Source organism: Ranitomeya variabilis, chromosome 1 (assembly GCF_051348905.1).
Source record: "Ranitomeya variabilis isolate aRanVar5 chromosome 1, aRanVar5.hap1, whole genome shotgun sequence".
Taxonomy (NCBI): domain Eukaryota; kingdom Metazoa; phylum Chordata; class Amphibia; order Anura; family Dendrobatidae; genus Ranitomeya; species Ranitomeya variabilis.
In genome coordinates, this window is record NC_135232.1 from 507,290,650 (window position 1) to 507,314,492 (window position 23,843).

The 23,843-nt window shown below is 46.4% G+C and overlaps 1 protein-coding gene across 3 annotated transcripts in view; it reads right to left on the bottom strand.

Moving 5' to 3' along the window:
• Positions 1-22,423, bottom strand: part of CHERP (calcium homeostasis endoplasmic reticulum protein) — a 121,054-nt gene extending 98,631 nt beyond the window's left edge. For all 3 annotated transcript variants that reach the window (XM_077253024.1, XM_077253009.1, XM_077253018.1), the window contains exon 1: positions 22,287-22,423. In XM_077253024.1, coding sequence (XP_077109139.1) covers positions 22,287-22,311 — 25 coding nt within the window. In that variant the 5' untranslated portion in view covers positions 22,312-22,423. The remainder of the gene's footprint in view (positions 1-22,286) is intronic.
• Positions 22,424-23,843: the final 1,420 nt, after the last annotated feature.

Here is a 23,843-nt window from a genome sequence, read left to right on the forward strand (position 1 = left end):
ATTTGTTTGTCCCGCAGCAGCGGGGTTCGGCGAGCTCCAACAAAGCTGTGCATGAAGGAATGTTCCCTGCTAAAACTGGTGGATGATGAGTCACCGGTAGGGTTGAGCGACTTTTATTTTTATAGGATCGGGTCGGTTTCACGAAACCCGACTTTCTCAAAAGTCGGGTCGAGTGAAATCGGCCGATCCTATAAAAAAGTCGGGGTCGGGGTCGGCCGAAACCCAATGCACTGCAATGGGATACTATGGTTCCCAGGGTCTGAAGGAGAGGAAACTCTCCTTCAGGCCCTGGGATCCATATTTAAGTGTAAAATAAAGAATTAAAATAAAAAATATTGATATACTCACCCTCTGGCGCACCCTGGTAGTAATTGGCATCTTCCGTTCCTAAGAATGGTGCTTGAAAGACCTTTCGATGACGTCACGGCTTGTGATTGGTCGCGGCGGCCCACGTGACCGCTCAGCGACCAATCACAAGCCGTGACGTAATTCTCTCAGGTCCTAAATTCCTCATTCTAGGAATTTAGGCCATGAGAATTACGTCACGGCTTGTGATTGGTCGCTGAGCGGTCACGTGGGCCGCCGTGACCAATCAAAAGCCGTGACGTCATCGAAAGGTCCTTCACGCGCTCATTCTTAAGAAGGAAGGCTGCCGGAAAGAAGCCGAGGGTGAGTATATTCCTATTAGGTATATACTCACCCTCGGACGCGCCCTGCTTCTTTCCGGTAGCCTTCCTTCTTAAGAATGAGCGCGTGAAGGACTTTTCGATGACGTCACGGCTTTTGATTGGTCGCGGCGGCCCACGTGACCGCTCAGCGACCAATCACAAGCCGTGACGTAATTCTCATGGCCTAAATTCCTAGAATGAGGAATTTAGGACCTGAGAGAATTATGTCACGGCTTGTGATTGGTCGCTGAGCGGTCACGTGGGCCGCCGCGACCAATCACAAGCCGTGACGTCATCGAAAGGTCTTTCAAGCACCATTCTTAGGAACGGAAGATGCCGGTTACCAGCGGCGATGTCCAGGCTGCGTCGGAGAGGTGAGTATAGCAATATTTTTTATTTTAATTCTTTATTTTACACTTAAATGTGGACTCCGATACCGATTTCCGATATTGCAAACATATCGGAACTCGGTATCGGAATTCCGATCCCAGATTCAGAAGATTGCCGACCTCATGGCCGACCCCACACAGGGGTCGGGTCGGGTTTCATGAAACCCGACTTTGCCAAAAGTCGGCGACTTCTGAAAATGGCCGACCCGTTTCGCTCAACCCTAGTCACCGGTTCCCGCAGCAGGCCCAGAATCCCCACATCCTCTCCCTGCTCCACCTCCATGCCCACGTGCCTTACTCCCTGCCTTCTTCATCTTGGTAGACTGATAAAGATAGGCAGAAAAGTACTGAGGGCTTAGCGTACTTATTCCTGAACAGCTGCTAACAGGAATAAGAAACACTAATTTTATCAAGTGTGGACTAGACTTTAATATGAGCTAATGTGGCCTACACAACAGTAAAGTGGAGTGTTTGGTGAACTTTATAAACTTTTTGTTTTATTTCCCAGAACAGACTACAGAGTGAGCTTCACTCACACAAAGACCGTGCAGACAGACATGAACGGCGCTGTAAGGCCAAAAAAAGCTCCTCTATGTAATCCTATATAGTGTTTTTCCACAATCTAGCAGGATACGGATGGAAAGCCACTAATAGGGTAAATTTGAAAAAATGTGCAGCAGGCCGCACTAATTGAAAAAGGACAATGGAACGGTATGAGGCAGTGACGCACCCTGAGCTGAATACAACCGGCTGTGGTGGCAGAACAGACTACAGAGTGAGCTGCACTCACACAGAGACCATGCAGACAGCCGTGAAAGGCGCTGCAAGGCCAAAAAAGCTCCTCTATGTAATCCTAGTGTTTTTCCACAATCTAGCAGGATACGGATGGAAAGTGTTATGATCCGGTGACCCTGGAGCCGCATGAGACAATCTCTGGAGTAGGTGGTACCTGTACTGACCGCAAACCCTAAACTGACACCGCAACTAGAAGTAGCCGTGGGGTGTACCTAACACGGCCTAGACACCTCGACACAGCCGGAGGACTAAATACCCCTATAGTTGAAAATGGGAATTCTATCTTGCCTCAGAGTAGAACCCCAAAGGATAAACAGCCCCCCACAAATATTGACTGTGAGTATAAGAGGAAAGACGCACGCAGGCAGAAAACAGGATTTAGCAAAAGAGGCACTTATAGCTAAATAGAAAAGGATAGGACAGAATTCTAAGCGGTCAGCATTAAAACCCTAAAAATATCCACAGCAGATAATACAAATATTCAACATCTAACTAAAGACATAGAATGTACATCTGCATCTCCAGAGAATCCAGCATGACTGAAAAATCCAAACAAAGTCAAAGCTGGACAAAAACAATAAATTGCACTGAACTGTAAAGCACACTGCATGTGTGCTACAGAGACAAAAATAAACACACTTATCTTAGCTGAACTGACAGCAGGGCATGAGGAGCCAGACAGAGATGCAATCCCTCCAAGAACAATGGACAACTGGCAGGGACTCATGGATCCTGCACACCTAAATACCTAATAGAGCTGCAATCAGCAGAAACACCTGCCCTGGATTACAACCCAGAGACAACTGCACTACCACTAACAACCACAGGAGGGAGCCCAAGAGCAGAATTCACAACAGGAAAACCACTAAGGCCATGTTCACACGCTGCGGTTTTTACCGCGGAACCGCCGCGATTTTGATGCTGCGGGTCCGCAGCAGTTTCCATAGCGTTTACATTAACATGTAAACCCTATGGAAACCACAAACCGCAGTGCACATGCTGCGGGAAAAACCGTGCAGAAACGCAGCGGTTTACAACCCGCAGCATGTCACTTCTTTGTGCAGAATCGCTGCGATTCTGCACCCATAGGAATGCATTGAACCTCTTACTTCCCGCATGGGGCTGTGCCCACGTTGCGGGAAGTAAGCGGATAATGTGCGGGTGGTACCCGGGGTGGAGGAGAGGAGACTCTCCTCCAGGCCCTGGGAACCATAAAATAGTGTAAAAAAAAGAATTAAAATAAAAAATGAAGCTATACTCACCTCTCAGCGCTGCCCGCGGCGTCCGGTCTCAGTTGCTGTGCCGAACAGGACCTGTGGTGACGTCGCGGTCACATGACCGTGATGACGCCGCGGTCACATGACCGTGACGTCACGAAGGTCCTTGTCGGCACAGCCGCTTACAGCGCCGGGGAGATCGCGACGTCGGAGGGTGAGTATAGCCAATTTTTATTATTTTTTACATTACTATTGATGCTGCATATTGCTGCATATGCAGCATCAATAGTACAGCAGTAATCCCGCAGCGGAAACCGCGGAACAAACCGCGATAAATCTGCAGGGATAACCACAGCGGTTTTGCCCTGCAGATTTTCAATTCTGCTGCGGGATTAACCCGCAGAGGAACCCGCAGCGTGTGAACATGGCCTAATAGGACAAATTTGAAAAAATGTGCAGCAGGCTGCACTAATTGCAAAAAGGACAATGGAACGGTATGAGGCAGTGACACACACCCTGAGCTGAATACAACCGGCTGTGGCGGCAGAACACACTACAGAGTAAGCTGCACTCACACAGAGACCGTGCAGACAGCCGTGAACGGCGCTTCAAGGCCAAAAAAAGCTCCTCTATGTAATCCTATATAGTGTTTTTCCACAATCTAGCAGGATACGGATGGAAAGCCACTAATAGGATAAATTTGAAAAAATGTGCAGCAGGCTGCACTAATTGCAAAAAGGACAATGGAACGGTATGAGGCAGTGATGCACCCTGAGCTGGCTACAACCAGCGGTGGCTGCAGACCAGACTACAGAGTGAGCTGCACTCACACAGACACCTTGCAGACAGCCGTGAACAGCGCTGCAAGGCAAAAGCAAGGTTCTCACACAGCGGTTGCTAAATTAGCCTGGGTAAAGCACAATGAAGCAAATCGCTAGCTCTAAACTGGCCCTCAGTCAGAACACAGCATCCTGTCCCTAACTGAATTCACAGCAGAGTGAACCCAAAATGGCGGCGGAGACTTTTATAATGCATCATGACATCATTTCAGCAGCCAATCACAGCCATGCCAGTAGTTACATGCCTAACATGCAGTTATGTGCCCACACTTCTAATGATTCCTCATTGGCTGAATTCTGGCTCTTTGAATTATGTGAACTTCCAATTTCGGTATCCGATATACTGAAAGTATCGGAACTCGGTATCAGCATTCCGATACCGTGAATATCGGCCGATACCAGATACTTGCAGTATCGGAATGCTCAACACTACTCCTGACTCTTACTGAAACTTGGATCCAGCAGTCAGACACCACCGCTGCTGCTGCTCTTTCATATGGTGGACTATACTTCTCTCATACCCCAAGATCGGACAACAGAGCAGGTGGAGGTCTGCTCTTATCACCCAAATGTACTCTCCAGGTTATCCCTCAAGTACCCTCACTTGTTTTCGCTTCTTTTGAGGTCCATGCTGTCAGACTCTTCATCCCCTTCTCCATTCGATTGGCGGTGGTGTGTCGTCCGCAAGGCTCCTCCCATCAGTTCCTGGATCATTTTGCCACCTGGCTTCCACACTTTCTCTCCTGTGATATCCCCACCCTGATCACGGGTGATTTCAACATCCCCATTGCTTTTCCCTTCTCCCCATCTTCTACTCACCTTTTATCTGTAACCTCCTCCTTCAGCCTTTCGCAGCTTACTAAGTCTCCAACGCATGAAGACAGAAACTCCCTCAACTTGGTCTTCTCTCGCCTTTGCTCAGTGGATGATTTCACAAACTCCCCTCTCCCGCTCTCTGACCACAACCTTCTTTCATTCTCCATCAATAACTGCCATCCTGCTCAGGTCACCTGTTATGATCCCAATGGCAAGGATCTCAGAGATTACAGCAAAAGTCTGCAAACATAAATACCAGCTCATAGGGACGTGGTAACTAGGCTGACCATATACCTGATCCTATCACAAACACTAACAGTAGCCGGGGAACGTGCCTACGTTGATCCTAGACGTCTCGCGCCAGCCGGAGAACTAACTAACCCTATCAGGGAAAATAAGACCTCTCTTGCCTCCAGAGAAAAGACCCCAAAGTAATACAAGCCCCCAACAAATAATAACGGTGAGGTAAAAAGAAAAGACAAACGTAAGAATGAACTAGATTTTAGCAAAGAGAGGCCCACTGACTAATAGCAGAAAATAGTAAGATGACTTATATGGTCAGCAAAAAACCCTGCAAAATATCCACGCTGAATATCCAAGAACCCCCAAACCGACTAACGGTGAGGGGGAAGAATATCAGCCCCCTAGAGCTTCCAGCAATATCAGGAATCACATTTTGTACAAGCTGGACAAAAATATGAACAAAGCAAAATAACAAAAAATAAGAAAGCAGGACTTAGCTTATCTTGCAAAGAACCAGGACCTGAAGACAAGGAGCAAACAGAAATGAACTGATTACAACGATGCCAGGCACTGGACTGAGAATCCAGGAAGTTTAAATAGCAACACCCCAGGCCTAACGAAGCAGGTGAGTACCAACCTGGTAAAAGACAATCCAAGTGCCAAATCACTAGTGACCACAAGAGGGAGCCAAGAAGTATAGTTCACAACAGTCACCCCTAATTTCCAGACATATAGAAATATACAGTTCAATAACACCCAGAAACTTATGAAGAACTTGCAGTTATCACTGGTCCCTATCTCATCCCTCTCATGTCCTGATTCTACACTGAAGCATTACAATGAAACACTGCAACATGCCCTGGATGAAGCTGCACCTCTTATACATAGAACATCAAAGCACAGATGCCATCAACCCTGGCACACGCTGTGACGGGGTGTACGGCAGAGCAGGAAGGGACAACAGGCCTAGGGACGATCCAACGAGATTTATTAAAGCAGGGAGCATATAACATCAAATATCCATAATGTCCTTCAAGTCCACGAGAAGTCCACAATAAGTCCAAGTAAAGAAATAGATCTGGAGGTGCTGTCCAGTAATCCCGCACCCGATAAACGAAACAATAGTCCTTCCACGAGTCCAACAGAGCAGATTCGGGGGCACCTCCCAATAATCCTTGTGCCAGCTAACAAAGCAATAGTCCACACGAGTCCAAGGGATCCCAAAACAATCTCACGAACGACGAGATATGTCCTCAGCTCAAGTCTCGCCCCGTTCGCTTCCGCAGTCACAGATGGACGTGGGGTCTTGCCTCAGCTAAGAATCCCCACTCCTCCACTCCTTCTCCTTTAAGGATCAACTCACATCTGATCTCAAAAATAAGAATGGATTGTCTGAGCTCCTGGGATCCACCCATGAAGGGGGGTAGGGGTCACACCTTCTATTCAATGGTTGGGTCCACCAGAAGATTCTAGACTGGTCGGCTCCGCTTAGTCTGTCTAGTACAGGGGTCAGGAACCTTGGCCCTCCAGCTGTGGGAGAACTACAATTCCCAGCATGCCTCAACTGCTGCAAGTTGCTAGGGCATGCTGGGAGTTGTAGTTTTATAACAGCTGGAGAGCCGAGGTTCCCCACCCCTGGTCTAGTATGTACATTTGACTAGCCACCTGCTGTGAGGAAGAATGGCTATTCTTCACTAGTGGTGTTGACAAAGCTTAATTACATTATAGCTTAGGGCTGCAAGTATTGGGGGAAGGAGACATATTGTTACAGGTGAACTCAAAGCACAAGAAAATACATAAATTACAGCTAATAGAAACCAGAGAACAGTTACATACATTAAATGGCATATTATTCAAATACAGGACAGGGCAAAAGTACATATCATGACACACGCTGCAATCAGGTTTCCTGCAGTGGTGTTCTAGGTGCGCCGAATGTCTGTGGAGAAAGTCCAATCTACCCAAAGATTTCATCCATTATAAGTTTATGCTTAAAACATACAACACTGCCCTTCACCTCTTCAAACAAACCTATTTCAACACCCTCATCACCTCAATATCCAATAACCCGAAATGTCTCTTTGACTCATTTCATTCCCTACTCAAACCAAGAGTGCAGGCCCCAACCACGGATCTCCGCGCTGATGATCCGGCCAATTATTTCATAGAAAAAAATGATCATATCCGAAAGGAAATTATCTCCCAATCCCCTCATACCATGCACTGTCCTCCCTCCCCAACTGCATCTAGCTTACTCCCTGACTTTGAACCAGTCACAGAAGAAGAAGTAATCAGGCTCCTTGCATCTTCTCGCTTAAGCACTTGCACCAGTGAGCTCATTCCGTCACATCTCCTCCAGTCCCTTTCTCCCTGCTGTCACCACTCATCCAACAAAAATATTCAACCTCTCTCTCTCTTCGGGTATCTTTCCCTCCTCATTTAAGCATGCCATCATACATCCATTACTTAAAAAAACATCCCTCGACCAAAACTGTGCCGCTAACTATAGACCTGTCTCTAATCTTCCCTTCATCTCTAAACTCCTGGAACACCTGGTCCAGTCCCATCTTATCTGCTCTGTCTCAGATAACTCTCTTCTCGACCCTCTACAATCTGGTTTCCGCTCTTTACACTCTACCAAAACTGCCCTTACTAAAGTCTTGAATAATCTACTAACAACTAAATCTAATGGTCACTACTCCATGCAAATTCTCCTGCATTTCTGCTGCATTCAACACTGTGGATCATCACCTCCTCCTCACTATGCTCCGTTCCATCGGCCTCAAGGACACCATTCTCTCCTGGTTCTCCTCCTATCTATCTGACCTCTCCTTCACTGTATCTTTTGCTGGCTCCTCTTCCTCTTACCTTCCCCTTACTGTTTAGGCTCTTCAAGGATCAGTTCTAGGCCTCCTCCTCTTCTCTTTGTATACTGCCCCTATTGGTCAAACAATCAGTAGATTTGGTTTCCAGTACCATCTCTATGCTGATGACACCCAATTATACACTTCTTCTCTTGATATCACGCCTGCCTTTTTAGAAAACACCAGTAATTGTCTTTTCACGGTCTCTAACATCATGTCCTCCCTTTATTTGAAACTGAACCTGTCAAAAACTGAACTCCTTGTGTTTCCTCCCTCTACTAATGTACCTACGCAAGACATTGCAATTTCCGTGTGTGGATCCACCATTACTCCGAGTCACGAATCCCACTGGATATGTCAGGGATCCCACCAATATGTCACAGATCACGGGGAAGATACCTTTATCATACCCACCACTCACACCAATTTGTCATGAACCGGGGTTGTTTGATTGCCCCTGGTTCTTTCTGAAGGGGATTTATCTACTGTATATCCCACTTCCCAGTTCCGGTTTGGAACTTGCAGCTCTCTGGGCCCCCCTTACCCTCAGGTCAGTCAGGGTACTGCATCAAGGATAATTATTCACCAGAAAGGCTGCCTGCTATGTACTGGCGATTGGGCATGCTGCATCGAGGGCGATATAACTACTCCCACTCAGGTGGGAACAATGATTATTAACGCTGCCGGTCACTGCAAAGACTCCCAAGTGCACAGGACAAATTCTGCTGCCACCAGCTCCGATTCTCTTAATTGTTAACGTGTCTGGAGCCAACCCAAATCAGTAGCGTAATTCACCTCAGAGGACTTGACAGTTCGTTATAGGACAAGGAGAGACAAGCTAGGAATTTTATATTTTACTCCACAAAAAGGTAGGCAGTGTTTACAGAGGTATGAAAAGATATTATAAAGGAGACAAATCATATGTACAATACAATTACAAATAAAAAAAAGGATTAAAATTGAAAAGAACAGTTACAGGTCGTTATTTCATTTCATCATCATGGCTGGCCGTGTGCTGAGGAGGAGGGGCTGCATCTAGATGCTTCACACATCTGTACAGCAGCTAGACCCCGGACAAAAGACACGTGAAGACTGTTTTCTTCACTACTTATTTCCTAGCCTAAAACCCAGGCACTCCCCCTGTGGTGACCTCACTTTGAGGCTGAAAATCTCCCCTTTTACTTAGTGTTATGGCAATCAGTTTTCTACCTAGCTCGCTGTATGAATCTCGTATACAAAATACACCAGGATCACAAGGTGCACCACGTCGGGGTGATTCTTTTTAGCGTAAATACGGCATAGTTACATGACCCGCTTACGGAGAAACCAGCACTTTGCACTCGTTGGGTTTAGCTTCTAGCTATTTCAGGGAGTTATAGATCCCTCGATGGACATCCGAAATATATAATTCTTAGATCTCTAGCCTGGATCGGTGCCCCTATATATCACTTTAATAGACCAAAGAATTTCATGCTTTCTATACTAGTTTTGGCCAGTACCAGGTGGGAGAGGGAATGAGTAGTGTTCACAGAGTCTGGTATTTGCAGCACAGAGCTATATAAATTCTTGTGGGAGGAGGGAAACTGAGGGGTTTTGAATTACACACACAGGCAGCAGGCAGAGAAGAGGGGGAGTCGGAATGGCCCACCGCGTGTGTTTGCCATGGAACCTTCTAGAACTAAACTCACAATATATGGCACAATATGGCATTTTTACATTATCGTGACACTCCCCAGCAACATGCCTGCTGTCTTGGGGTCATACTTGATTCAGAGCTTTCATTCACCCCCACATCCGATCACTGGCTCGCTCTTGTTATCTGCACCTCAAAAACATTTCTAGAATTCGACCCTTTCTTACTTTCGATTCTGCAAAAATTCTCACTGTTACTATTATTCATTCTCGTCTGGACTATCGTAACTCTCTACTATTTGGCTCCCTCTTACCAAACTCTCCCCTCTCCAATCTGTCTTGAATGCTGCAGCCAGGATCATATTCCTCACCAATCGTTACACCGATGCCTCTACCTTGTGCCAGTCATTACACTGGTTACCCATCCACTCTAGAATCCAGTACAAACTTATTACCCTCACCCACAGAGCATTCCATGGCTCAGCACAACCCTACATCTCCTCCCTCGTCTCAGTCTACCACCCTACCCGTGCCTCCGTTCTGCTAATAACCTGAGTTTAGCATCCTCAATAATTAGAACCTCCCACTCCCGTCTCCAAGACTTTTCACGTGCTGCGCCAATTATTTGGAATGCACTACTCAGATGCATATGATTAATCCCCACAGTTTTAAGCGTGCCCTAAAAATGCACTTGTTCAGACTGGCCTACCATCTGAACGCATTAACCTAACTATCCCTGTTTTGCCCTTTCAAAATTTTTACCATTACCAGATTTCTTGCATCATGTTCTCACACGCTTTATACATTTAACAGCCCTCTGTGTCTGTACTGTTACATACTTAGGCTGATAACCAGTTTATGCAGCTTTACATGAACACCTGATTCTTACACTTTGGCTGGTCCGAACAATGAAAGCAATTGGTACCATCCACCTTTTGTGTATCCCCTTTTCCTCACAGATTGTAAGCTTGTGAGCAGGTCCCTCATTCCTCTTAGTGTCTGTTTTGATCTATGTGTTTGTTGTCATGCTGTAATGTCTATTGTATGTACAAGTCCCCTCTAAAATGTAAAGTGCTGCGGAATATGTTGGCGCTATAGAAATAAATTTATTATTATGTGTAAGTGTCTCAAGTAGGTGTGCAAATTGTTACCATACGTACTGGAGACACTGATATATGAAGAGGACCACAGAATAGGAGTGCATGACATTTTGTGGACCATGGGCCACATTTTCATACTGAACCAATTTAAAGGGGTTCTTACATGAATATATCACCAGAACCACCATCAGTACATTAACCCCTTCCCGACATGTGACGGTATAGTACGTCACATGTCGGGACCCCCGCTTTGATGTGCGCTCCGGCGGTGAGCGCACATCAAAGTCGCGACATGTCAGCTGTTTTTTACAGCTGACATGTGCGCGCAATAGCGGCGGGTGAAATCGCGATCACCCGCCGCTATTAACTAGTTAAATGCCGCTGTCAAACTCAGACAGCGGCATTTAACTACCGCATCCGGCCGTGCGGCCGGATATGAGCGCATCGCCGACCCCCGTCACATGATCGGGGGTCGGCGATGTGTCAGGAAGGTAACCATAGAGGTCCTTGAGACCTCTATGGTTACTGATTGCCGGTGGCTGTGAGCGCCCCCCTGTGGTCGGCGCTCACAGCACACCTGCATTTTAGCTACATAACAGCGATCTGATGATCGCTGTTATGTAGCAGAGCCGATCGGGCTGTGCCTGCTTCTAGCCTCCCATGGAGGCTATAGAAGCATGGCAAAAGTAAAAAAAAAAAGTTTTTAAAAATGTGAAAAAAATAAAAAAAATATAAAAGTTTAAATCACCCCCCTTTCGCCCCAATCAAAATAAATCAATAAAAAAAAAACCCAACCTACACATATTTGGTATCGCCGCGTTCAGAATCGCCCGATCTATCAATAAAAAAAAAGCATTAACCTGATCGCTAAATGGCGTAATGAGAAAAAAAATCGAAACGCCAGATTTACGTTTTTTTGGTCGCCACGACATTGCATTAAAATGCAATAACGGGCGATCAAAAGAACGTATCTACACCAAAATGCTATCATTAAAAACGCCAGCTCGGCACGCAAAAAATAAGCCCTCACCTGACCCCAGATCACGAAAAATGGAGACGCTACGAGTATCGGAAAATGGCGCAATTTTGTTTTGTTTTGTTTTTTGCAAAGTTTGGAATTTTTTTTCACCACTTAGGTGAAAAATAACCTAGTCATGTTAGGTGTCTATAAACTCGTAGTGACCTGGAGAATCATAATGGCAGGTCAGTTTTAGCATTTAGTGAACCTAGCAAAATAGGCAAGCAAAAAACAAGTGTGGGATTGCACTTTTTTTGCAATTTCACTGCACTTGGAATTTTTTTCCCGTTTTCTAGTACACGACATGCTAAAACCAATGATGTCGTTCAAAAGTACAACTCGTCCCGCAAAAAATAAGCCCTCACATGGCCAAATTGACGGAAAAATAAAAAAGTTATGGCTCTGGGAAGGAGGGTAGCGAAAAACGAAAATGGAAAAACGGAAAAAGCTCCGGGGGTGAAGGGGTTAATATTACACCACCAGAAGTTTTGAGTATTTTATGATGATTTGAAGAGTTTCTGCTCCAAAAAATAAAGTGTGAACATACACTAAGTTACAGAGTTTTTTGAGCAGACATTGAGCAGAATTTCACCAAATTCTTCTACTAATCCTTATAATAATTAATAAGTTTTGAAGTTTTTTAAAGTTTTAGCATAGCCATTATGTGATTTATTTTACTCACTTACAATAGTGTTCAAAATTAGAGATAAGCGAATATTTCAATGTTTGGTTCAGATTACGTTCGCCGAATTTGCAATATTCGCCAATTAATTCAAATACCGTATTTTCCGGCGTATAAGACGACTTTTTAACCCCCGAAAATCTTCTTAAAAGTCGGGGGTCGTCTTATACGCCGGGAATCGTCTTGTACGCCGGTGTATATGGTGGGTGGGGAGGGGGAGTGATCCTGATGACGAGGGGGCGTCTCACAGGAAAGTGAGTAATCCCCATTACCTTATCCTAGCGGTGCAGCGTGGGGGTGTCAGTGCTGGGAGCGGCTGTGTTCTGGTGCGGCGGCTCCTCTTCTGTGTGGGGCCTCTGTGCTGTGAGGTGGCGGCGGCAGCGGCGTATCTTTATCCAGTTGGGGCTCCTCCGGCATCTCCTTAGCCCTGGAGGCCCCGCCGCAACTCCATCGGTGCAATGTGGTGGCCTCCGGGAAAATGGCCGCTGCTCAGATTCAGATCTCGTGTCCCGAGATTTCGGGACGAGATCTGAATCTGAGCAGCGGCCATTTTCCCGGAGGCCACCGCATCGCACCTATTGAGCTGCCTCCGGGAAAATGGCCGCTGCATTGCACCGATGGAGTTGCGGCGGGGCCTCCAGGGCTAAGGAGATGCCGGAGGAGCCCCAACTGGATAAAGATATGCCGCCGCCACCGCCACCTCACAGCACAGAGGCCCCACACAGAAGAGGAGCCGCCGCACCAGAGCACAGCAGCCGCCGCACCAGAGCACAGCAGCCGCCGCCGCCACTCCCAGCACTGAGACCCCCACGCTGCACCGCTACGATAAGGTAATGGGGGATACTCACTTTCCTGTGAGACGCCCCCTCGTCATCAGGATCACTCCCCCCCCCCCCCAAAAGGCACATATTCACCGGCCCTATAAGACGACATAGGGTGTATAAGAAGACCCCCGACTTTTAAGAAGATTTTATATTTTAACTGGTAAAGTTGGGGGGTCGTCTTATACGCCCAGTCGTCTTATACGCCGGAAAATACGGTATTAGTTTTCTAGACTATCATTGTCAGAAAAATTTAAGGATAGTAACACGGGTAGTTAAGTCCAAGGATGTGGAGGCCTGTCGGTCTCGGAGGCCGACTGCTACAGGCAACACGCATGATGGAGACCCATGTCATGATATGTACTTTTGCCCTGTCCTGTATTTGAATAATATGCCATTTGATGTATATAACTGTTCTCTGGTTTCTATTAGCTGTAATTTATGTATTTTCTTGTGCTGTGAGTTCACCTGTAACAACATGTCTCCTTCCCCCAATACTTGCAGCCCTAAGCTATAATGTAATTAAGCTTTGTCAACATCACTAGTGAAGGAATAGCCATTCTTCCTCACAGCAGGTGGCTAGTCAAATGTACATACTAGATAGACTAAGCGGAGCCGACCAGTCTAGAATCTTCTGGTGGACCCAACCATTGAATAGAAGGTGTGACCCCCTACCCCCTTCATGGGCGGATCCCAGGAGCTCAGACAATCCATTTATATTTTTGAGATCAGATGTGAGTTGATCCTTAAAGGAGAAGGAGTGGGGATTCTTAGCTGAGGCAAGACCCCACGTCCATCTGTGACTGCGGAAGCGAACGGGGCGAGACTTGAGCTGAGGACATATCTCGTCGTTCGTGAGATTGTTTTGGGATCCCTTGGACTCGTGTGGACTATTGCTTTGTTAGCTGGCACAAGGATTATCGGGAGGTGCCCCCGAATCTATTCTGTTGGACTCGTGGAAGGACTATTGTTTCGTTTATCGGGTGCGGGATTACTGGAAAGCACCTCCAGATCTGTTTCTTTACTTGGACTTATTGTGGACTTCTCGTGGATTTGAAGGACATTATGGATATTTGATGTTGTATGCTCCCTGCTTTAATAAATCTCGTTGGATCGTCCCTCGGCCTGTTGTCCCTTCCTGCTCTGCTGTATACCCTGTCACACCCAACCATGAGTGTTCACATTTCCAAAAATTATTGGCAGACACCACCCACCTGTGTGCCTCTATGTTCACGCCAACTGGGATGTAACACCTCATCATCATCATCCTGTGTGTTATCACATTCCTTGCCATTGAGTCACCCTCCTCTTCTTGCCCTGACAGCACAGTACAGTCCCTGTGAGCCTCAGATATTTTAGTCTCATCAGGATCACCCGCCCCCCAGGAGTTAACGTCTGATGACGAGGGTCAGGATGCTGTTTGCACCATACATCTTCCTGCCCCGGATCCAAGCTAAAAAAATTTTAGGCATCGATGCACATTTCCTCCTCTTGACTCTGTGAAGCTTTTGCGTACACTTATGATGAACATGACATAGAATGTGTGAACAGCTCTTCAGACTCACCCATCTGTGGTTCCGTACAGTCAGTTGAACGTTTGGATAATTGGGACGCTGGGGAAGCAAGGGAAATTTGGGTGCCACCTCTGTGGACTGTACTGGGTGTGAAGTTGAGGTGGAGGAAGTGGAAAGGCCACTTGAAGCTGCACTTGCCATCCACTCGAGTACATGCTGTTTTGGGGCATCATCAACAAGGCGTACCACTGTGTGTCTGCCAAAGAAAGGTAGTGGTGTAGCCTGTCCAGTAACATAAGTTGTCAGTTGTCTTTGCATAGAAAGTGATGTTGCTTCACTAGTGCTTTCACAAACATTACCACCTACCCCACGTACATCTTGAACACCTAGCCTAATTCACCTTCCACCACGACCTTGCTTTTTCCCAATCATGTTGCTCAGATAGTGTGGTTGGAGTTCAGTATTAATAATCAAAAATTAGATTTTAAAGTCTTCACCACCTCTGCAAACAGCTGAATTTCAGCGACAGTAAATTCAAAGTTGAAATATGGCATGCTGTATTGTGTTAGTCACAGAAAAAAATATTTTATTTTTGGACAAATGATCAGGGCTCTATAACACACTAGATGCTACAAACTATTTTTAAACTCATGTCCCTTACTGTAGGACATTAATAACAGAAGAATTTGTTTGTGGAATATGTATCAGGCCTCTATAACACACTAGATGCTACAAACTAATTTTCAAGTCAGGTCCCTTACTGTATGACGTTAATAACAGAAAAATTTGCTTGTGGCCTATGTATTAGGCCTCTAGAACACACTAGATGCTAAAAGTATTTTTCAAATCAGATCCCTTACTGTATGACATTATTAACACAATAATCTTTTGTGGCCTCTGTATCAGGCCTCTAGAACACACTAGATGCTACAAACTATTTTTAAACTCAGGTCCATTACTGTATGACATTAATAGCAGAATAATGGGTATTATACCTACCGATAATTCGGTTTCCAGGAGTCCATCCTGACAGCACGCTGGAGGACGTCCTCCTCCTCGCAGGGACAGGAAATACAACACAAGAGGTTAAAAGGTCCCACTCCACCCCCTTTCCTTCAGTGTTTTGACAAGTACCACACCATGGATAGATATACTTTGCAAAAAACTCTTTATTACCAATATATACAGCATATGAGAATAGAATACATGGGGGGGAAGTAACGGTGCTGTCAGGATGGACTCCTGGAAACCGAATTATCGGTAGGTATAATACCCATTTTCCAGGACGTCCCCCTGACAGCACGCTGGAGAATACCAAAGAAAACCTCCTTTAGGGTGGGACAACTGCCTGGAGAACTTTTCTCCCAAAAGATGTTTGATGTGCAGCCAACACATCCAATTTATAATGCTTACAAAAAGTATTTACTCTGGCCCAAGTAGCGGCCTTGCAAATCTGATCTAGGGATGCCCCTGCCCGCTCGGCCCATGAAGCCGAAATCGCCCTAGTAGAGTGCGCTTTAATCCCTACTGGACAATCTATCCCTTCTGATGTGTAGGCTTTTGAGATTATAGACGTGATCCATCTAGCAATTGAGGTCTTGGAAGCTTTTTTACCTCTATTTCTGCCCCCAAATAAAATAAACAGATTAGAATCCTTCCTCCAGGAACTAGTGGCTTCCAGATAGTCTAAAACTGCCTGTCTAACATCCAGGGAGTGTAATGCCCGTTCCTTTTCATTAGAAGGGTTGTCACAAAAGGAAGGTAAAATTATTTCCTGGTCTCGATTTTTTAACGAGGCTACTTTGGGGACAAAAGTTGGATCTAATTTTAGAATTATATGGTCTTCCCGGACCTGAAGGTAAGGATCTTTAATTGAAAGGGCTTGAATCTCGCCTACGCGCTTAGCTGTTGTAATGGCTACCAAGAAGGCCGTCTTCCAGGTACGTACTGAAATAGGCATATCTTCTCTAAGAGTATAGGGATCTTTACACAGAGCCCTAAGAACTAAATTTAAGTCCCAAGAAGGAACTAGCTGCCTCAAGGTAGGACGTAATCTCTGGATGGCCTTCACGAATCTAATTATCCACGGGTGAGAAGCCAATGGATAATCTAGGAAAGTACTGAGCGCCGAAATCTGAACTTTAAGAGTACTTGGCCTAAGCCCCATGTCGAAGCCAGACTGTAGAAAATTCAAAACTCGAGGAACATCCAAGGCTCCCGGTATCCCGGCCGACCTGCCACTTTCTGTACAAAACTTCTTCCAAATCTTGTGATAGATGGCCGCAGTAACAGGCTTTCTACTAGCCTGGATGGTTGAAATTACTTTGTCCGACAGACCTCTGGCCTTTAACATGTCCCTCTCAGGATCCATGCTGATAGATGTAATCTCCCTGGATCTTGGTGTAACACCGGTCCCTGATAAATGATGTCCTTCCATAACGGGAGTCTGATAGGGTTTTCCAACATCATGGCTCCTAACAATGGGAACCAGCTTCTTTTTGGCCAGTATGGTACTATTGTTATCGCTGTTGCTTGATCCTCTTGAATCTTCCTGAGCACTACTGGGATAAGTGCTATTGGAGGGAACGCATAAGATAGAGGTTCGTCCCACCTCTGACTCAGTGCGTCGACTGCTTCCGGGATGTCTGAAGGGTTGAGGGAATAAAATCTTGGCACCTTCGAGTTTTTCCTTGTAGCGAACAAGTCTATGCCAGGAGTTCCCCAACGGTGGCATAGTATTTGAAAAATGTTTTGATTTAATTCCCATTCTGTTGGAGACACCTTTTTTCTGCTTAGGTAATCGGCCAGAATGTTTTGAGATCCCTCTAGATGTACCGCTGTTATTGACAGGATTGTGTTTTCTGACCAAGCAAAAATCCTTTGAGCTAGATCTTGAAGAGCCTTGTGTCTGGAACCTCCTTGGTGTCTCAAAAAGGATACTGTTGTCACATTGTCCAATAGGATTTTTACGTGTCTGTTTCTTAGGCGGGGACGATTTCTTCTGAGGGCCTCCCAGACTGCGTACAATTCTCTGTAGTTTGATGACATCCGACTGATTTTCCTTGGCCATTCTCCCTGAAAGAACTTTCCTTCCAAGTGAGCTCCCCATCCCCACTGACTTGCGTCCGTGGTGATAACCACGCAGGGGGTTGCGATCCACGGAACACCTACTTTTAGGTTGTAGTCTCGGGTGCACCATTGTAGAGATCTTCTTATGTCTATTGATAGATGAAGCCTTTTGTCCAGGGATGAACGATGACGGTCCCATATTTTGAGTACTTGTTCCTGTAGTGGTCTTGAGTGTGCCTGAGCCCACCTGACACAAGGGATGCAAGCTGTCATCTTCCCCAACATTTTCATGGCGGATCTTACTGTAACCGGACCCTTTAGGAATTCTAGCACCATCTTCTTCATTGAAAGCCGCTTGACTTCTGGCAAAAAGGATTGTCTAGCCGTAGAGTCCAGGAGTACTCCTAAAAATATTTTTCGGGATTCGGGCCTTAGATGAGACTTTTCCCGGTTTACCACCCATCCTAGGTGTTCCAAAACCGTTATGACTCGATCTCTGTGATTTAGCAGAATATCTTCTGTTCTTGCCACCACGAGAAAATCGTCTAAGTATGGAATTATCGTTATGCCTTGGTTTCTTAGGTAAGCCACCACTTCTGCTATCAACTTCGTGAAAATCCTTGGAGCCGATGCTAGGCCGAAGGGAAGGCATTGAAATTGGAAGTGGCAGGTTTGCTCCGGAAATTTCACCGAGAACCTCAGTAGGTCCTGAGAAGAGGGATGTATTGGAACCTGATAATATGCACTCTTCAGGTCGAGAGTGCACATCACCGAGTCTTTGTTTATCAGATGGATCGTTGATTTTATAGACTCCATCCTGAATCTTTTGTACTTCACGTACATGTTTAGAGGTTTTAAATTTATTATCGTTCGGGATTCTCCTGACAATTTTGGGATTGAGAAAAGAGACGAATAGTGACCTGAACCTATTTCTGGAGCGGGAACCCGAACTATGACCTGGGAGCTGAATAGCTTTTGCAGGTCTGAGTACATAGGGGAGTTTGTGGTTACAACGGTTGGTGCGATACACCTCTGTGGTACGCGGGATATTAGTTCTATTTTGTAACAGTCTGCAATAATACCGAGGACATATCTGTTGTCTGAGATCAGACTCCAAGAATCTAGAAACAGACTTAATCTCCCGCCTATCCCTATGGCGTCATTGCCTTCTTTGTCTATAGCTTGAACTAAAAAGGGAACTCCTTCCTTTTCTGTTTTGAGTAAAGGAACCCCTGAAGGACCCCCTGCTGGGTCTCCATTGTTCTCTATACTCAGGCTGCCTGCGGGGGGGAGGGGGGGGGAGGAGGAAAGGGCCTTTTCCGAAAAGGCTGAATCTTCCTGGGTTTTTCCTCCGGGAATCCTTTTTTAGTATCTGATGCAGATTCTAAAATATCATCCAGAGCCTGACCAAAAATTTTGGACCCCATAAATGGAATGGCGCATAATTTATTTTTTGATGCGTTATCCCCCGACCAAGATCTAAGCCAAATAGCCCTACGGGTCGCATTTGACAAAGAACTATTTCTGGCTGCAAATCTAACGGACTCAGCCGAAGTATCTGCCATGAAAGCCGTAGCTGACTTTATGATAGGCAGGGAGGCAATTATATCTGCCCGCGGAGTCTTGTTAATCAAATGTTCTTCTAATTGTTCCATCCACAGGAACATGGACCTTGCTACTGACGTAGCCGCGATGTTAGTCTTAATCAGAGCTGCTGAGGTTTCCCAAGCTCGACGTAATAGGATATCTGCCTTCCGATCCATTGCGTCCCTGAGACTTGAGGAATCTTCAAAAGGGATGGAAGTCTTCTTTGTAACCTTGGCTATGGGCACATCTACTTTCGGAATTTCTTCCCAAGTCTTGATTTCTTCAGGGTTAAACGGTAGACGACCTTTAAACTCACGCGACATCACCAACCTACGCTCCACATCCTTCCATTCTTGGGCTATCATCCGACGAATGTGTTCGCTCACAGGGAAAACCGTCTTTTCTTGATGCGTGAGACCTCCAAACATCTGGTCTTGTCTCGATTTCAGCCGTGGTTCTTCCTTTATCTGCATAGTCTCTCTTACCGCTTGAACTAGCTGCTCCGTGTCTTCCACTGGGAAATAATACTTTCTTCCTTGCTCTTGTTCTTCCTTAGGCAATTCTCCTTCTTCTTGATCTGAATCTCTAAACTCCAATTCTTCTTCTGAAGAATCGTACCGATCCTCCTGCGCTGCCTCACTTCTGGGTCTCTTCCGTGCCGGGCCTGGACTGGACCGACCGCTTTGAGACATTGAGGCCAGGGAGTTCTGGACCTCCTCTCGGATTAGGCTCCTCATTTCCGACAATAAAGAAGGTTGTTCCTCTCTGACGATCTTAGAGATACACGAGCTGCAGAGAGCTTTATTATATGTCTCTGGAAGCTTCGTATTACACACAGAACACCTCTTAGACTTTGAAGATGCTTTTCCCGTCTTCTTTGTCAGAGGGAGGGGATTATGTGTAGCCTCCTTATCCTTAAATATAAGAATAGGCATTGCTCAGTGTATGTGCAAAAATAACGTCATTCTGCGCCCTGCGCACTTACCCCTGCCTCCTCACTTCTGACCTCCATATCTTCTGTTGAGGAATACACAGGGTAAGTGTGTAATCTCTTAATCAAATAAAGGATATAGCAGCTTCTGCTGCGCTCACCCTTAGTCTCCGGCATCAGATGCGGTTCAATATGCTGGCTGGCCCGGACTATCCGCTGTATCGTGTCCTGCCGTCACCACAAACAAATCTTGCGCCTTATCCTCCTTCATACAGAGGAAAGCAGGGCGCGCTATTGCAGTACCTCCGGGTTTATGTATGCATACTTCCGCGTTCCACCCAGTGGAACGCACGCCGAGTGCATCGCCTCCCCCCGGATGTGACGTCACCTTACCTCGAGACGCCACCGGAAGTGCTGTACGACCTACTTCCGCGTTCCACCTCGTGGAACGCAAACCGCTGCCGGATCTCCTGACATGTGGCGCCTCTTGCTGGCCTGGCGCCCGAGCCGAGAGCCTCCCACCGGGAGGAAGCGGCTCTCACCCAGGACCTCGTCCGCTCGACTGGTCTCTAGGCAGAGGGACTCCCCACCGGGGAGTTTCTGCCTCGGGCCACCGTCGCGGGGGAAAGATATTGGCACCGCCGCACGATCCCCCGGGCCCTCTGGAATGGTACGTTTCTGCGCTGCTCCGCGCTGCTCTGCTCTCGTGTGTCCCTCCATGCAGGGACAGGAAAAACACTGAAGGAAAGGGGGTGGAGTGGGACCTTTTAACCTCTCGTGTTGTATTTCCTGTCCCTGCAAGGAGGAGGAGGACGTCCTCCAGCGTGCTGTCAGGGGGACGTCCTGGAAAATTTGTTTTTGGCCTTGAAATTGTGTGGTACAGCGGGTTGTCTAACTTTTTGTAACTGAAAAAAAATATATTTTTTAATGTGCCTTAGGTCTGCAGACCGTTTCATATCATTGCCACAAAATGACTACGTGGAATACAGCAGGTTGTTTCACATTTAGCCACTGAAAAAATTGTCTTTTTTTTTTTTAATGTGCCTTAGGTCTGCAGACAGTTTAATTTCATTCTCCTATTCTCTACATATATTTCATGTTCATTCCCCACCTATAAGGCACAGGGAATATAATATCCACCTGTTTATATGGGATATGTGTTCATTCCCCTATTATCTACATATATTTCACGTTCATTCCCCACCTATCAGGCTCAGGGAATATAATATATACCTGTTTATATGGGATATGTGTTCATTCCTCTATTATCTACATATATTTCATGTTCATTCCCCACCTATCAGGCTCAGGGAATATAATATACACCTGTTTATATGGAATATGTGTTCATTCCCCTATTATCTACATATATTTCATGTTCATTCCCACCTATCAGGCTCAGGGAATATAGTATACACCTGTTTATATGGGATATGTGTTCATTCCTCTATTATCTACATATATTTCATGTTCATTCCCCACCTATCAGGCTCAGGGAATATAATATACACCTGTTTATATGGAATATGTGTTCATTCCCCTATTATCTACATATATTTCATGTTCATTCCCACCTATCAGGCTCAGGGAATATAGTATACACCTGTTTATATGGGATATGTGTTGATTTCCTAATTGTCTACATACAATTCATGTTCCGTTCATATCCAAGATGCATAAGAAATCTATAACACCTCTCCATCTCTTTGGAGCTATAAGTTATTATGTTCATTCTTTTTATTTATTCCTTTTCTTCATTCTTTTTAGTATGTCCCGGAAAATACATTTATGTCTTGAAAGAAGCAAGAAAAAAAAAGAGCAAAACAATGAAAAACTGGCAGTAGCAGGAATGGGGTAAGTGACAGTGAGAAAACCCCTCTCAGCACTGCTCTGTGTGCGAGACCACCACAGTACAGGGGAAGAGGGGTCTCACCATTACACACAGTCCCTAGAATAAGCCATGGGCGATGTACACAGATGCACCGGGCTGCCAGGTCACTGCCAGGACCTATGGGGTTAACTCCCGAGAGATCCACTCACTCCTCCCCAACATGGCGGGAAACACCTCAACCCTAGAGGAGAACGAAATCCTGCCTCTCACCTTCAGGGGGCAGCGGGACCTCCATGGCGAGGACGGCGGTCTGCACCGGACACGACTCCTCTCACTACACAGCACCGCCACTCGCTCACAGCGGCCGGAAGTGTCGTAAAACTAGTACTCACCGTACGACCCATCACCATGGCAGCAACTGCGACTCGAATTACGGCTAGTGGCGTGCGAGGGCGCCGGAAAGCCAGTATGACGGTGACGCGCATGCGCAAGCACACTGACCACAGCATAAATCTCGTCCCTCAGCCCCACTACCTACCTCTCGGAGGGAAGAGGAAGATCCATTATTACTATGGCGCGGGCTGAGGTGGTCGTGGCTAGCGGCAGGAATGGCCAAAGCCTTCCCTCTTGTCAAGCGCAGCTGTGTGCTGAGGGTGACACGTGTGTGCACAGTACGGGTCTCATGAAGGTAGGGTATGTTCACACACTGCGTGTTACAGTCCCAGCACAGTGAAGCAGACTTCTGGCGTCACACGCCGCTTATTTTCTCCTTGCAGATTTGAAGCAGTGTCATAACCGCAGCACGGTGCCAATTCTTTGAGTGTATAGTGTATTTCTAGCAGTATACACCCATGCAAATTAATAGGGGGAAGAGCAGCGCGTTGCACGTTTTTCGCGCCAACATTTCTGTACGTGCAACAGATTTTTCTGCTGTAAAACCTGAGCGTGTGCACTTGGGGCTTGGTGAATAAACCAGTTTGTTAGTGTATGTGCGCACTTTACAGATTTCCTGAAAGGTGTATGCAGAGGCGTCCGCATGCGGCGTCGTGACGTGCCCGACTGCACGCCCTGTGCGGTTGGCAGACACGTTAAAACGCCGCATACGGACGCATCTGCATACAACTCACGTCCGTGCGTAGCAAATGTTAAAGATCAGGACACATGCAGAAGTGCCGGTCCAGCCAAACACAAGTGTGACACCAGCCTCATTACTAAGGTACACCTTCATGCACCATGGCTGGGGACCATGGGAAACCCGCTAAACCTGGCAGTTTCCACAGAAACAGGTTAGGGCTCCGTAGACCCCGGGGTAACAATGTGAACCCTTTCACTTGGCCATGTAGCAGTGACACATGGCAGGGTGACAGATGATGCAGCCAGAGTCACCGCATCGCCCCAGCTGTACGGTATCTCAGCAATCACAGCAAGTGACCTCAACATCACACTTCATCCCTTTCCTTTTGTCTGAGGTGTTTGTAAAATGTTACTCTTTATCTACTTGAAAATATTTCACTATTACTATAGTATAAAGGCCCCGTCTCACATAGCGATTTACCAACGATCACGACCAGCGATACGACCTGGCCGTGATCGTTGGTAAGCCGCTGGGGAGCTGTCACACAGACAGCTCTCTCCAGCGACCATCGATCAGGGGAACGACTTCGGCATCGTTAAAACTGTCTTCAACGATGCTGAAGTCCCCCTGCAGCACCCGGGTAAACATCGGGTTACTTAGCGCAGGGCCGCGCTTAGTAACCCGATGTTTACCCTGGTTACCAAAAAAAACAGTACATACTCGCCTTTCGGTGTCCCTTGCCGTCTGCTTCC